The following is a 13,963-nucleotide window of genomic DNA, read 5'->3' as shown; positions in this document are numbered from 1 at the left end:
CCAACAAGGTTCCTCCCCTCCGGCTGCTGCTGTTACCTTAACCTGTGTGTTAGTTCAGTTGTTCTCCTCACCTCCATGCTCAGAGAAATCAGTTTTTCTTTCTTGGTTGCCTGATTTCCCTTACGTGGGGAGAGATGTTATATTTTTCTGTCACTCTGAGCATAACTTAGTTTAATCAACTAGGTGAGAAGACACCTGTTATTGTAAATGGAAAAATCTGACGCCCAACCACTTAATTCAGCCACTACAATTTTATTATAACAATTAATTTATTAGACATTAAACAAACATTTTTATTCCGGGTTTGATGTTCTTCTCTGAGTGCGCCCTGGGTACACCGTCCCCCAGTCAGGTACACCAGACCAGATCACAGCTTCAGTTCATCTCAGGTTCTGTTGTCCACCAGACACACCTGAAAGGAACGGGCCAATCAGAGCACAGCTTCAGCTCAAACTGATTCTTTGAACAGGAAGCTTATCAGAGCTGCAGCTGACCTCAGATCGGTTCTGTGAACAAGCTCAGTCCAATTCACAATCACTAGAGAGTCTAAGACACGGTCAGATCCCAGTCTTCATCCTCAGCCTCCTCTTCATCAGCAGGACACTCTGACAGGGAAAACTCGTTCACCTCAAACACAAACACACATCCGTGTTTTACTATCTTTATGAGGACTTTTTGGTTACTTCCATTGACTTCCATTCATTTTCCTTGATTTTTAGTGCCTAACCAGTTAATACCTAACCCTAACCCTAACACTAACCCTAACCAGTTAATACCTAACCCTAACCCTAACAATAACTCAATTCATACCCTAGTCCTAAACCTAACCCCTGTCCCAAGAACGGAATTTGAAAAAGTGAGGACCAGGAAAATGTCCTCACTTTGCGATAAAAATACGAAAAATGGTTCTCACTCAGCAACAAGTACAAGAACACACACACACACCTGGAGCCAGGTGAGTACACGTGAGCTTACCTGCAGGATGTCTTCAGTCTCATCAGCTTCTAACTGATCTGAGGTCTGTTTCAGCTCCACCATCACTTTACCATTACCTGCAGCAGCAGATCTGGGATCAGCTCACATACAGTACTGTGGTTTCACTATAACAAGACCTCAGTATTACTGTAATGTTTTAGTGTGATATTACTGTAGTACATGTGTGGTACCTAGAAGGATGAGCAGCACTGAGGAGAAGGCCTGGACCAGGGCTTTCTCACGGACCGACCTCTGCAGCTTACAGCGTCTCTGCAGGAGGACCTCTGGACCTGCACACACAAAGAGACATCAGCATGAGCTCAGCTAAACGCCACTGTCTCATAAAGCTCTGCTAAACATTGGAGCAGAACCAAACCCTGACAGAAGCAGAAAGAGGCTCTGCAACAGAAATATAGAACAGCAAAGGTTCTCATGTGGACGCTGACTGGACTGACCTCACTGACCTCTGAGACGCAGGAACAAGGAAACCATCTTTGTTCCCAGTTTCTGCTGCAACATAAAGCAGCAGGAACGGATCCATAGATCAGCTCCGGATGTAAACATCATCATTCCCCAGCAGGTTCTGTGAGGATCTCGGTATAACCAGATCCAGCTCAGGGACAGGTGCTCGAATGTTCTGTGCTTTCCATCCTCCTCCATCAGAGAACCTGCAGAACATTTTCCTTCTTGTTCAACATTTAACTGCTGGATTAAAGCATTATGAACACAGAGGAGCGCAGATGGGTTGATGTTCTTAGAAAACTCGGTCCTGAAAGAAAACCGGACCCTCGCATCAGCTGGGCAGGTTCTGCTCATGTCCAACACAGCGCGGTCACCAGTCTGGTCCGTTGGCTGTTGACTGACAGTCAGGTTCTATGAGTGGGGCGACAGTAGTAGGGATTCGTCCTGTAATGGTGGGTTGCCGGTTCAAACCCCCGTCCATCTCAGTCGTTGTGTCCTTGGGCAAGACACTTCAGCCTCCTTGCCTGCTGATGGTGTCCAGAGGGCCCGGTGGCGCCGATTGTATGGCAGCCTCACTTCTGTCAGTCTGCCTCAGGGCAGCTGTAGCTACACCACTGTCAGTGTGTGAACGGGTGGATGAATGGGTGGATGAATGGGTGGATGAACGGGTGGATGAATGGGTGGATGAATAAGTGCTGGTTCCTAAGGAGTTTCAAGTTTGATTTCTTCAATAATCATTTAAACACTGTTGCTAAGCAGGTAGTCATAGGTAAAAGGAAGTACACCCTTGATCTGTTCCAGGGTGTAAATATATAAATGTTCTGGTCTTTAAAAGTTTGTGAAATTCTTCAAATCTAATCCAATATGTACAAAACCACAAACTAAAGTTTCTAATATGTCAGTTTTTTATTAAATTAAAACAACTAAATACACCCTGAACCATAAATGCATCTAAGGGTGTATTCACACCAGGAAAGTCCTTTGGTTCGCTAGTTTGGTCCGGACCAAATGTGAACTTTATTTTTGTTATTTGGTGCGGTTTGTTTTCACTTTGTACTTTTTACAAGTGAACTATTACTTGTAAACAAAGCCACGCGGGTGACGTTCATACCTCCCATTGGACAGAAATGACGGGGGCAGGACAGAACACAGACCTGGAAATGTAGGAAAACAGATCCAACAAAAATTCTCTTTGATTTTCTGGACTGATTGGATGCTCTGGGTGACGTCATTTCCTGTTTTCGCTATTGTGAATTGTTTGGTGTGTGAAGCTCTCTCGTTTGATCTGATTTCTCTCTACTATAATATCTCTTACTTGTTCTAATACATAAGCACGTTAAAACACTTAGTTTCTGTTGCTGCATTTAACGTTTGGAAACTCTCCGTGTTTTACAAGTTTTTCTAGTAGTGGTAAAGGGTCGCTAGCTTAGCTTTAGCTCCATCATGGCTACCCGTTCTGCTGTTTCTCTCTCTGAGTCTCCTCCTCTCTCCTGCTCTGTGTCAGATGTTCAGTTACTCCTCTGCCTCCTTTAGTGATAATGGGACGTGTAATAAATGTAGCATTTTTGTAGCTTTGGAGGCAAGGGTGTCAGAATTGGAGGCCCGGCTCCGCGCTGTTGAAAAACCAGCAGATAGCCGAGGCCCCTTAGCCAGCGCGGAGCCACCGAGGGTAGCTCACCGTAGCTGTCCTCCAGCAGAGCCCGCGCAGCCGGGGCCTCAGGTCGGCTGGGTGACGGTACGTAGAAAGCATAGTCCTAGATCCCAGCCCACAGGTCACCACCAACCCGTCTGCGTTTCTAACAGATTTTCCCCGCTCAGTGACACACCCGCTGAGAAGCCAACTCTGGTAATTGGCAGCTCCATAGTCAGAAAGTTGGCACTAGAGACACCAGCGACCATAGTCAAATGTCTGCCAGGGGCCAGAACGGGCGACATCAAATCCTACCTGAAACTGTTGGCTAAGGATCAGCGTAAATACAGTAAGATTGTTATTCACGCTGGTGGTAATGACACCCGGTTACGTCAATCGGAGGTCACCAAAGTTAGTGTTGCTTCGGTGTGTAAGTTTGCTAAAACAATGTCGGACTCCGTCATTTTCTCTGGTCCCCTTCCTGATCTGACCAGTGACGACATGTTTAGCCGCATGCTGTCATTCAACCGCTGGCTGTCTAGGTGGTGTCCAGAAAACAATGTGGGCTACATTGATAACTGGCAAACATTTTGGGGAAAACCTGGTTTGATCCGGAGAGACGGCATTCATCCCATTTTGGATGGAGCTGCTCTTCTTTCTAGGAATCTGACCGAATTTATGAGTTCTCCAGAACTCTGACAACCCAGGGTTCAGACCAGGAAGCAGGGTCGTAGTTTAACACTCCTCTCTGCAGCTTCTGTACTACTACCCACCCATTACCCTATTAAGACAGTGTCTCGCCCACGGCCAAAATTAAATATATTAAAAAATAATCTAAAAGGAGGAAATCAGGAAAATCTAATAAAAATAAACACAACACAGACTAAAAAGAAAAATAAAACAATTAAATGTGGCTTACTGAACATAAGATCTCTCTCTTCAAAAAGACTTTGCTAGTTAGTGACCTGATTTGTAACAATCAGATTGATTTATTTTGCCTCACAGAAACCTGGCTGCAGTAAGAGGATTATGTTACTATAAATGAGTCAACTCCTACTAATTATTTAAATTTTCACATTCCTCGAAATACTGGGCGAGGAGGAGGAGTAGCAACCATCTTTCAGTCTGATTTATTGATTAGTCCCAGACCAATCAATAGCTACAACTCTTTTGAATATTTAATCCTTAGTTTTCCTCATCCAAATTGCAAAGCATTAAAACCACTTCTGTTTGTTGTTTTGTACCGTCCACCAGGCCCTAACTCTCAATTTTTAGATCAGTTTTCAGACCTTTTATCTGATTTAGTGTTAAATACAGATAAAGTTATTATAGTGGGGGATTTTAACATTCATGTAGACGCTGAAAGTGATAGCTTAAATATAGCGTTTAATGCTATCTTAGACTCAATTGGCTTTGCTCAAAACATTAACAAACCTACCCACCTTTGTCTTCATTCTCTGGACCTTGTGCTGACGTATGGCATTGAGTGTAAAGACATAACAATATTCTCTCATAACCCTGTCCTGTCTGACCATTTCTTAATAACCTTTGAGTTTAATTTAACCGAGTACTCCACACCTGAAAGAAAATTTCATTATAGTAGATCATTATCAGACAATGCTGTAACAACCTTTAAAGAATCTGTTCCACTTTTAATTTCCTCATTATCACTGAAAAGCACAGTGGAGGGCAATAATTCTGTTTCTACCCCTTCACAAATTGATTCTCTGGTTCATAGTGTTTCATCATTGTGTGATGCATTAGACAATGCAGCCCCCTTGAAAAAGAAGGTAATTATTCATAGGAGGCTAGCTCCCTGGTTTAATTCAGAGCTGCGTACTTTAAAGCACAATGTTAGAAAATTGGAGAGAAAATGGCGCTCTACACACCTAGAGGATTCCTACTTAATCTGGAAAAATAGCCTACTGTTGTATAAAAAGACACTTCACCAAGCTAGAACAGCTTATTTCTCATCATTAATAGAAGAGAACACAAATAATCCTAGGTTTCTCTTTAGTACAGTTGCTAAACTTACACAGAGTCATAGCTCTGTTGAGCCATCCATTCCCTTAGCTCTTAGCAGTCAAGACTTTATGGGATTCTTCTTAAATAAAATTGATTCTATTAAAAATAAAATCTTTGACATACTCCCAAAGATGATTACTTCATCCTCATCTAGTGAGACAACATTGGAAATAACTGTAGAACCTGATCTGTGTTTGGACTGTTTTGATCCTGTGGAGCTTCCTGAGTTATCAGAAATATTAGCTTCATCTAAACCTTCAACTTGTATGTTAGACCCAATCCCAACCAAATTATTTAAGGAAGTGTTCCCTCTGATAACCAGCCCCATTTTAGACATGATTAATCTATATTTAGTAAATGGATCAGAACCACAGGCTTTTAGGGTGGCTGTAATTAAACCTTTACTTAAGAAACCTTCGCTTGATCGAGATTATTTAATAAATTACAGATCTATATCCAATCTTCCATTCTTATCTAAAATTCTTGAGAAAATAGTTGCTAATCAAATGTGTGAACATTTATACAGCAATGACCTGTTTGAAGAGTTTCAGTCAGGTTTCAGAGCTCATCATAGCACTGAAACAACTCTGCTGAAAGTCACTAATGATATTCTTATGGCCTCAGATAATAGACTTGTGTCTGTTCTGGTTCTGTTAGATCTCAGTGCTGCATTTGATCCAGTCGACCATAATATTCTCTTAGAAAGGCTGGAATATGCTGTAGGGATCAGGGGAACAGCGCTAGGCTGGTTTAAATCTTATCTGTCTGACAGATTCCAGTTTGTTCATGTAAATGATAAATCATCTTTAAACCCCAGGGTTAATTGTGGAGTACCACAGGGTTCAGTACTTGGGCCAATTCTCTTCACTATATATATGCCTCCAATAGGTCAAATTATCAGGCAGCATGGGATAAATTTTCACTGTTACGCTGATGATACTCAGCTTTACTTATCCATGAATCCTGATGAACCCAACCAGTTATGTAGACTACAAGCATGTCTTGAAGACATAAAAACTTGGATGACGTTAAATTTTTTGCTTCTAAATTCAGACAAGACAGTAGTTGTCGTCTTTGGACCGGAGTCTTTAAAAAAGAAACTGCTTAGTCAATCACTTAACCTGGATGGCATTAAATTGACCTCTGATAATAAAGTAAAAAACCTTGGTGTTATTTTTGACCAGGACATGTCATTTAAATCCCATATTAAACAGGTTTCTAGGATTTCCTTCTTTCATCTCCGGAACATTGCCAAAATTAGAAATATCCTGTCCAGGAGTGACGCTGAAAAACTAGTCCATGCATTTGTTACTTCAAGGCTGGACTATTGTAATTCTTTACTATCAGGATGTCCACAAAATGCAGTTAAAAGCCTTCAGCTGATTCAAAATGCTGCAGCAAGAGTTCTGATGAAAATTAAAAAGAGAGATCATATTTCTCCTATTTTAGCTTCCCTTCATTGGCTCCCTGTTAAATCCAGAATATAATTTAAAATTCTCCTCCTCACATATAAAGCCCTTAATGATCTAGCTCCATCATACATCAGAGATCTGATTGGTCCATATGTTCCTAACAGAGCACTTTGTTCTCAAACTGCAGGTTTACTGGTGGTTCCTAGAGTCTCTAGAAGTAGAATGGGAGGCAGATCCTTTAGTTATCAGGCTCCTCTCCTGTGGAACCAGCTCCCAGTTTTAGTCTGTGAGGCAGACACCCTGTCTACTTTTAAGGCTAGGCTTAAAACTTTCCTTTTTGATAAAGCTTATAGTTAGAGTGGCTTAGTTTATCCTGAGCTATCTCTGTAGTTATGCTGCTATAGGCTTAGGCTGCTGGAGGACATAATGACCACTTTCACTTGCTCTGCTACATTCTCACACTACTCTCCAATTTTGCATTATTTGCTGTTATTTCAGCTTTTAACTTTGTTCTCTCTTTTCTCTTCCTAGAAGCTACACCTGGCCTGGCTCTGTGTCTCCCTGTGACACCTTTCTGGAGAGGGGCATTGTCCGAGCTTCTGCTGCCAACAACTTAATGCTCACCTTCTACAGATGATCCACATAGCCCTGTCTTTTAGTGTTTAACCCTTTCTCTCTCCTAGACATGGCTACTGACTGAGCTTCTACTGTAACTAACTCTATGTTCTCTCTTTCAGACTCTAACCTTGAAAACTGGCTCAGAGTTTATCTGTTCTTTCTTTCTAGGTGAAACGACTAAAGGAGCTACATCCATTAACATTTACTTTTCCTTCCCATAGAAAGTACTCCAGGATCAGTGCTTCTTTGTTCTCTTTGTGTTTCTGCTCTGTTCTCTCAAACCCCAGTCGGTCGTGGCAGATGGCCGCTCACACTGAGCCTGGTTCTGGTTCTGCTGGAGGTTTCTTCCTGTTAAAAGGGAGTTTTTCCTCTCCACTGTCGCTACATGCATGCTCAGTATGAGGGATTGCTGCAAAGTCAACGCCAGTGACTGTCCACTGTCTCTACATGCTCATCCAGGAGGAGTGAATGCTGCAAGTCACTGACTGGATGCAATCTGCTGGGTTTCCTTAGATAGAAAAACTTTTTATCCAATTTGAATAAATAACTGAACCTGACTGTTGTGAAGTGCCTTGAGACGACATGTGTTGTGAATTGGTGTTATAGAAATAAAACTGAATTGAATTGAAAATTGAATTGAATCTGTAGACGTGCTGCGTTCAGCTCCTCTGTTCTGCATATTTATGCCGTTATTAAAGCTGCAATATTATTGTGAGGCTGAAGAGCAGCTCATTCAACACAGACTTTGAGACGTTCTATTTATAATTTTGGAACCCCGTCAGAGAACGCGTGCTGAACGCCGACGTTCTCTAAGTGCCTTGTCCCACAACAAGCCGGTAGCGTTGCTAAGCAACACAGCTTATCAGGTATGTTTACCTTACAACACACACCTTTGCTACCGGCTATGGTGGCTTTTTATGTCCAAAGAGACGTACGCTTTTTGTAGTTGTTTCGGATCGGGGCCGGTTTGTATTCAGACTATAAGCGAACCGCACCAGAGTCCGTTTGGAAGCGGACCGAGACCACCTCAAAAAGTGGGTCTCGGTCTGGTTGTTTGGTCCGGACCAGGGTTCGCTTGAGAGTATTCACACCTGCACAGAAGGTCCGGACCAAGGAGGGAAACGAACTCTGGTCCGTTTAAAGCGGACCAAAAGTGGCAAGTGTGAATACAGCCCAAGTTACAGAACATATGATTTAGAGAGGGGTGTCCTTTCTTTTTAACTTGACTGTATGCTATCCTTTATCACAGGATCGATCTGCTTTTGCAGTATAACGTTAAATATAAATAACTGGTTGAATTATTAAAAGGTGCTATTACAACCAGCAAACAAGAACACACACCTCACCTCCACCTGCTCAGGTGGAGCCGTCTCCTCCTCACCTGTACAGGTGAAGCTCTCCTCTACCACTGCGGCTCCTCTGGTCATCACTCCATGCTGAGGGAAGCTGAGCTTCATCATACAGCCGAACCTTATCCTCTGTCTGACTCCACCCTCATCTTCTGCATCCTCACCTTCTTCTTCATTGGTGAGTTCCTTCAGCTGTTAAAGATAAACACAGACAGGAAGTCACCTGCTTACTCTCACTCACCTGGACTAACAGGTGAGGTGTGTGTTTCTCACTGTGATGATGTCACAGGTCCAGCCATTAAAGCCCAGGCAGTGATTGGCTAGTTCCAGGCAGCGGGCATGGCTCAGAGGAGTGTTTCTGCCAGAAGAGAAGTGAGGAGTCTGTTTGGAACTCAGCTTCACCTGCAAGCACAAACACAGGTGGATCCACTGATAATGAGAGCCAACCAGAAGTTTCACTGAAGAAAACTATCCTGTGTGCAGGTAAACACATCAACCAGAGGAGCAACTGGTCACCTTGAGGGCGGAGTTCTGGAGCAGCGGGCATCCATCTGTAACCTTCTGAGCGGTGGCAGCGTGAGCAGCGGAGTAGAACTTGATGATGGCGTAGAAACCAGGTGGGTGGAGCGGAGCATTAGGACTCACCTTCAACAGGTAGATCGGTCCAAAGGAGGAGAAGACGTGAAACAGCTGCTCCTGAAACAACAAACAGCAGCATCCGTGTGGGTCTAATGGTTCTGATCCAAAAGCTCAGCAGCTCATAGAATCTGACTGTCAGTCAAACCCAGAACAGACAAATCATGGAGCTGAAAACTTCTCATGAAGAAGCATCACATCACCAGCAGTGGACCACACATCAAACTGTGATCTGATTGGTTGTTCTAACCCACAGCTCCCCCTACAGGCAGCTGCTTCCAGGAGACAAACATCTAGATGTCTGCGGCAGGAACCTCCAGAGTCAGTTAGAAGACAGGGAGGATGTGGAATATCACATTAAAAACCAACAAAAACATTACATAGTCAAACAAATAAAACATTAGGAAGCCATGTAGAGGTATGAAAATACAGAGCAACATGGCAGCCTAACTGATAATAATTTAAGAAATCATGAAGTCAGAAAATATTCTAAATATAACTAAAATAAAATGGTAAATGGACTGAACTTATTTAGCGCTTTTCCAGTCATACAGACCGCTCAAAGCGCTTTACACTAGAGCCACATTCACCCAATTGCACTCACTAACGCTCACACATTCATACACCGATACGCAGATTGGTAGGCAACTTGAGGTTAAGTGCCTTGCCCAGGGGCACATCGACATATGGCAGGGGAAGCTGGAATCAAACCCACAACCTTCTGATTGCAAGACGACTACTCTTCCTACTGAGCCACAGTCGCCTAAAGGTACTTAAAAAAAAAAAAAGAAGATTGAAGAATTATCCATAAAAAATAAAATGTAGTAATAATAATAAGCATCGTTATTTGTCATTGCAACCTGTACATTCCTATGAAGTTTGTCCTCTGCATTTAACCCATCCCTACAAACACATAAATATACAGAAAACTATATTAGAAAAATAAAAAATGATAATAAAAATAAAAACAAATAATGAAAATAATATTCAGAAGTCATTCTGAACATTTAAGTTAATTTCACTTTAATCAGTACACAGTTCTACTGATTTCGATCCAAAAACAGCTGGGACCATTCTGGCTTTCCTGTTAGAACCTGATCCGGTCACAGTTTCTGGTCTGAGTCATTAGTTCGGACTTACATAAACCTGATCGTGGGTCAGAACCGGTGGGATGTCCCAAACGAACACGGTCTTGTTGCTGTCCACCGGAACCCTGAACTCCAGGATGTCCACCTCCATCCCAGGTAACAACAAACCACACTCCGTTTAAAAATCCAGAGGTTTTTTAGTTCGCTTCTGTCTCAGCTGAAAACCGGCTCGTTCAGAACATGAATCAAAGAAGGTTTCTGTTTTCAAACACCTACCGAACAATTCGGCTTGAAGGTGACCTCTTCACACCTTTCAACTGAGGATAAATACGACAAAGCTGAACTTTTCCTGCTCACATTTCCTTCTAGTTTGGGTTAAAATGGCGGGTTTCCGACTGAAATGTGGTGGGCGGGTATTTTCATCACTGAGAGCCAATCAGACAACGAACAGCAAAGGGACGGAGTCTGTGATGCGGAAACACTTCATAATAATAAAAAAAAAAGCCATATAAATATATATGTATGTATGTATGTGTATGTATATATGTATGTGTGTGTATATATACAGGGGTTGGACAATGAAACTGAAACACCTGGTTTTAGACCACAATAATTTATTAGTATGGTGTAGGGCCTCCTTTTGCGGCCAATACAGCGTCAATTCATCTTGGGAATGACATATACAAGTCCTGCACAGTGGTCAGAGGGATTTTAAGCCATTCTTCTTGCAGGATAGTGGCCAGGTCACTACGTGATACTGGTGGAGGAAAACGTTTCCTGACTCGCTCCTCCAAAACACCCCAAAGTGGCTCAATAATATTTAGATCTGGTGACTGTGCAGGCCATGGGAGATGTTCAACTTCACTTTCATGTTCATCAAACCAATCTTTCACCAGTCTTGCTGTGTGTATTGGTGCATTGTCATCCTGATACACGGCACCGCCTTCAGGATACAATGTTTGAACCATTGGATGCACATGGTCCTCAAGAATGGTTCGGTAGTGCTTGGCAGTGACGCGCCCATCTAGCACAAGTATTGGGCCAAGGGAATGCCATGATATGGCAGCCCAAACCATCACTGATCCACCCCCATGCTTCACTCTGGGCATGCAACAGTCTGGGTGGTACGCTTCTTTGGGGCTTCTCCACACCGTAACTCTCCCGGATGTGGGGAAAACAGTAAAGGTGGACTCATCAGAGAACAATACATGTTTCACATTGTCCACAGCCCAAGATTTGCGCTCCTTGCACCATTGAAAACGACGTTTGGCATTGGCATGAGTGACCAAAGGTTTGGCTATAGCAGACCAGCCGTGTATATTGACCCTGTGGAGCTCCTGACGGACAGTTCTGGTGGAAACAGGAGAGTTGAGGTGCACATTTAATTCTGCCGTGATTTAGGCAGCCGTGGTTTTATGTTTTTTGGATACAAACTGGGTTATCACCCGAACATCCCTTTCAGACAGCTTCCTCTTGGGTCCACTGTTAATCCTGTTGGATGTGGTTCATCCTTCTTGGTGGTATGCTGACATTACCCTGGATACCGTGGCTCTTGATACATCACAAAGACTTGCTGTCTTGGTCACAGATGCGCCAGCAAGACGTGCACCAACAATTTATCTTCTTTTGAACTCTGGTATATCACCCATAATGTTGTGTGCATTTCAATATTTTGAGCAAAACTGTGCTCTTACCCTGCTAATTGAACCTTCACACTCTGCTCTTACTGGTGCAATGTGCAATCAATGAAGACTGGCTACCAGGCTGGTCCAATTTAGCCATGAAACCTCCCACACTAAAATGACAGGAGTTTCACTTTCATTGTCCAACCCCTGTATAAATATATATATACACACACACACACACTGCTCAAAAAAAATACAGGGAACACTTAAACAACACAATATAACTCCAAGTAAATCAAACTTCTGTGAAATCAAACTGTCCACTTAGGAAACAACATTGATTGACAATCAATTTCACACCTGTTGTGTAAATGAAATAGACAACAGGGGGAAATCTTTGGTGATTAGCAACACACACTCAATAAAGGAGTGATTCTGCAGGTGGGGACCACAGACAACTTCTCAGTACCGATGCTTTCTGGCTGATGTTTTGGCAGATTCAACTTTGTACAGAACAAAGTATTCAATGAGAATATTTCATTCATTCAGATCTAGGATGTGTTATTTGAGTGTTCCCTTTATTTTTTGGAGCAGTGTGTGTGTATGTATATATATATATATTTACAGTACAGACCAAAAGTTTGGACACACCTTCTCATTCAAAGAGTTGTCTTTATTTTCATGACTATGAATATTGTAGCTTCACACTGAAGGCATCAAAACTATGAATTATAGGAATTATATTCTGAACAAGAAAGTGTGAAACAACTGAAAATATGTCTTATATTCTAGGTTCTTCAAAGTAGCTACACTCTTGGCGTTCTGTTGATGAGCTTCAAGAGGTAGTCACCTGAAATGATTTTCCAACAGTCTTGAAGGAGTTCACAGAGATGCTTAGCACTTGTTGGCCCTTTTACCTTCACTCTGCGGTCCAGCTCACTCCAAATCATCTCCATTGGGTTCAGGTCCGGTGACTGTGGAGGCCAGGTCATCTGGCGCAGCACCCCATCACTCTCCTTCTTGGTCAAATAGCCCTTACACAGCCTGGAGGTGTGTTTGGGGTCATTGTCCTGTTGAAATATAAACCAAATGCAAACCGGATGGAATAGCATGCCGCTGCAAGATGCTGTGGTAGCCATGCTGGTTCAGTATGCCTTCAATTTTGAATAAATCCCCAACAGTGTCACCAGCAAAGCACCCCCACACCATCACATCTCCTCCTCCATGCTTCACGATGGGAACCAGGCATGTAGAGTCCATCCGTTCACCTCTTCTGCGCCGCACAAAGACACGGTGGTTGGAACCAAAGATCTCAAACTTGGACTCATCAGACCAAAGCACAGATTTCCACTGGTCTAATGTCCATTCCTTGTGTTCTTTAGCCCAAACAAGTCTCTTCTGCTTGTTGCTTGTCCTCAGCAGTGGTTTCCTAGCAGCTATTTTACCATGAAGGCCTGATTCACACAGTCTCCTCTTAACAGTTGTTCTAGAGATGTGTCTGCTGCTAGAACTCTGTGTGGCATTGACCACTCGTTTTTCTTTACTTAGCTGCTTTTTTCTTGCCATAATACAAAGTCTAACAGTCTATTCAGTAGGACTATCAGCTGTGTACTGTATCCACCTCCTGCACAACACAACTGATGGTCCCAACCCCATTTATAAGGCTTGAAATCCCACTTATTAAACCTGACAGGGCACACCTGTGAAGTGAAAACCATTTCAGGTGACGACCTCTTGAAGCTCATCAACAGAATACCAAGAGTGTGTGGAGCAGTAATGAAAGCAAAAGGTGGCTACTTTGAAGAACCTAGAATATAAGACATATTTTCAGTTGTTTCACACTTTTTTGTTCAGTATATAATTCCACATGTGTTAATTCATAGTTTTGATGCCTTCAGTGAGAAACTACAATATTCATAGTCATGAAAATAAAGAAAACTCTTTGAATGAGAAGGTGTGTACAAACTTTTGGTCTATATATATATATATATATATATATATATATATATATATATATATATATATATATATATATATAAATCCTAATATATAGGAAATATATACTTTATATATAATATATATGTTTAGGTATAAACATATATCTATAATGTGTATGCATGTATGTATATAGACAGTAGTTGTT

At 42.3% G+C, this 13,963-nt stretch overlaps 1 protein-coding gene across 3 annotated transcripts; it reads right to left on the bottom strand.

Moving 5' to 3' along the window:
- Window positions 1-236: 236 nt before the first annotated feature.
- On the bottom strand, window positions 237-10,603 carry LOC124864639 (RAD52 motif-containing protein 1-like). 3 transcript variants are annotated; one of them, XM_047359497.1, is made up of 8 exons: window positions 10,248-10,603; window positions 8,988-9,167; window positions 8,745-8,873; window positions 8,504-8,663; window positions 1,167-1,265; window positions 976-1,052; window positions 484-627; window positions 237-412 (listed from the first exon to the last, which is right to left on the bottom strand). In XM_047359497.1, exons 1-7 carry the CDS (start codon window positions 10,344-10,346, stop codon window positions 547-549), a joined length of 825 nt encoding a protein of 274 aa, XP_047215453.1. In that variant the 5' UTR covers window positions 10,347-10,603; the 3' UTR covers window positions 237-412; window positions 484-546. The 3 variants fall into 3 exon arrangements, with proteins under 3 accessions (XP_047215453.1, XP_047215454.1, XP_047215452.1); XM_047359498.1 differs by having other exon boundaries at window positions 237-415; window positions 487-627; XM_047359496.1 differs by having other exon boundaries at window positions 495-627; window positions 10,248-10,600.
- Window positions 10,604-13,963: the final 3,360 nt, after the last annotated feature.

This window comes from Girardinichthys multiradiatus, chromosome Y (assembly GCF_021462225.1).
Source record: "Girardinichthys multiradiatus isolate DD_20200921_A chromosome Y, DD_fGirMul_XY1, whole genome shotgun sequence".
Taxonomy (NCBI): Eukaryota; Metazoa; Chordata; class Actinopteri; order Cyprinodontiformes; family Goodeidae; genus Girardinichthys; species Girardinichthys multiradiatus.
Note: the sequence above shows the minus strand (reverse complement) of the source record. Positions and strands in the feature narration are given on the sequence as shown.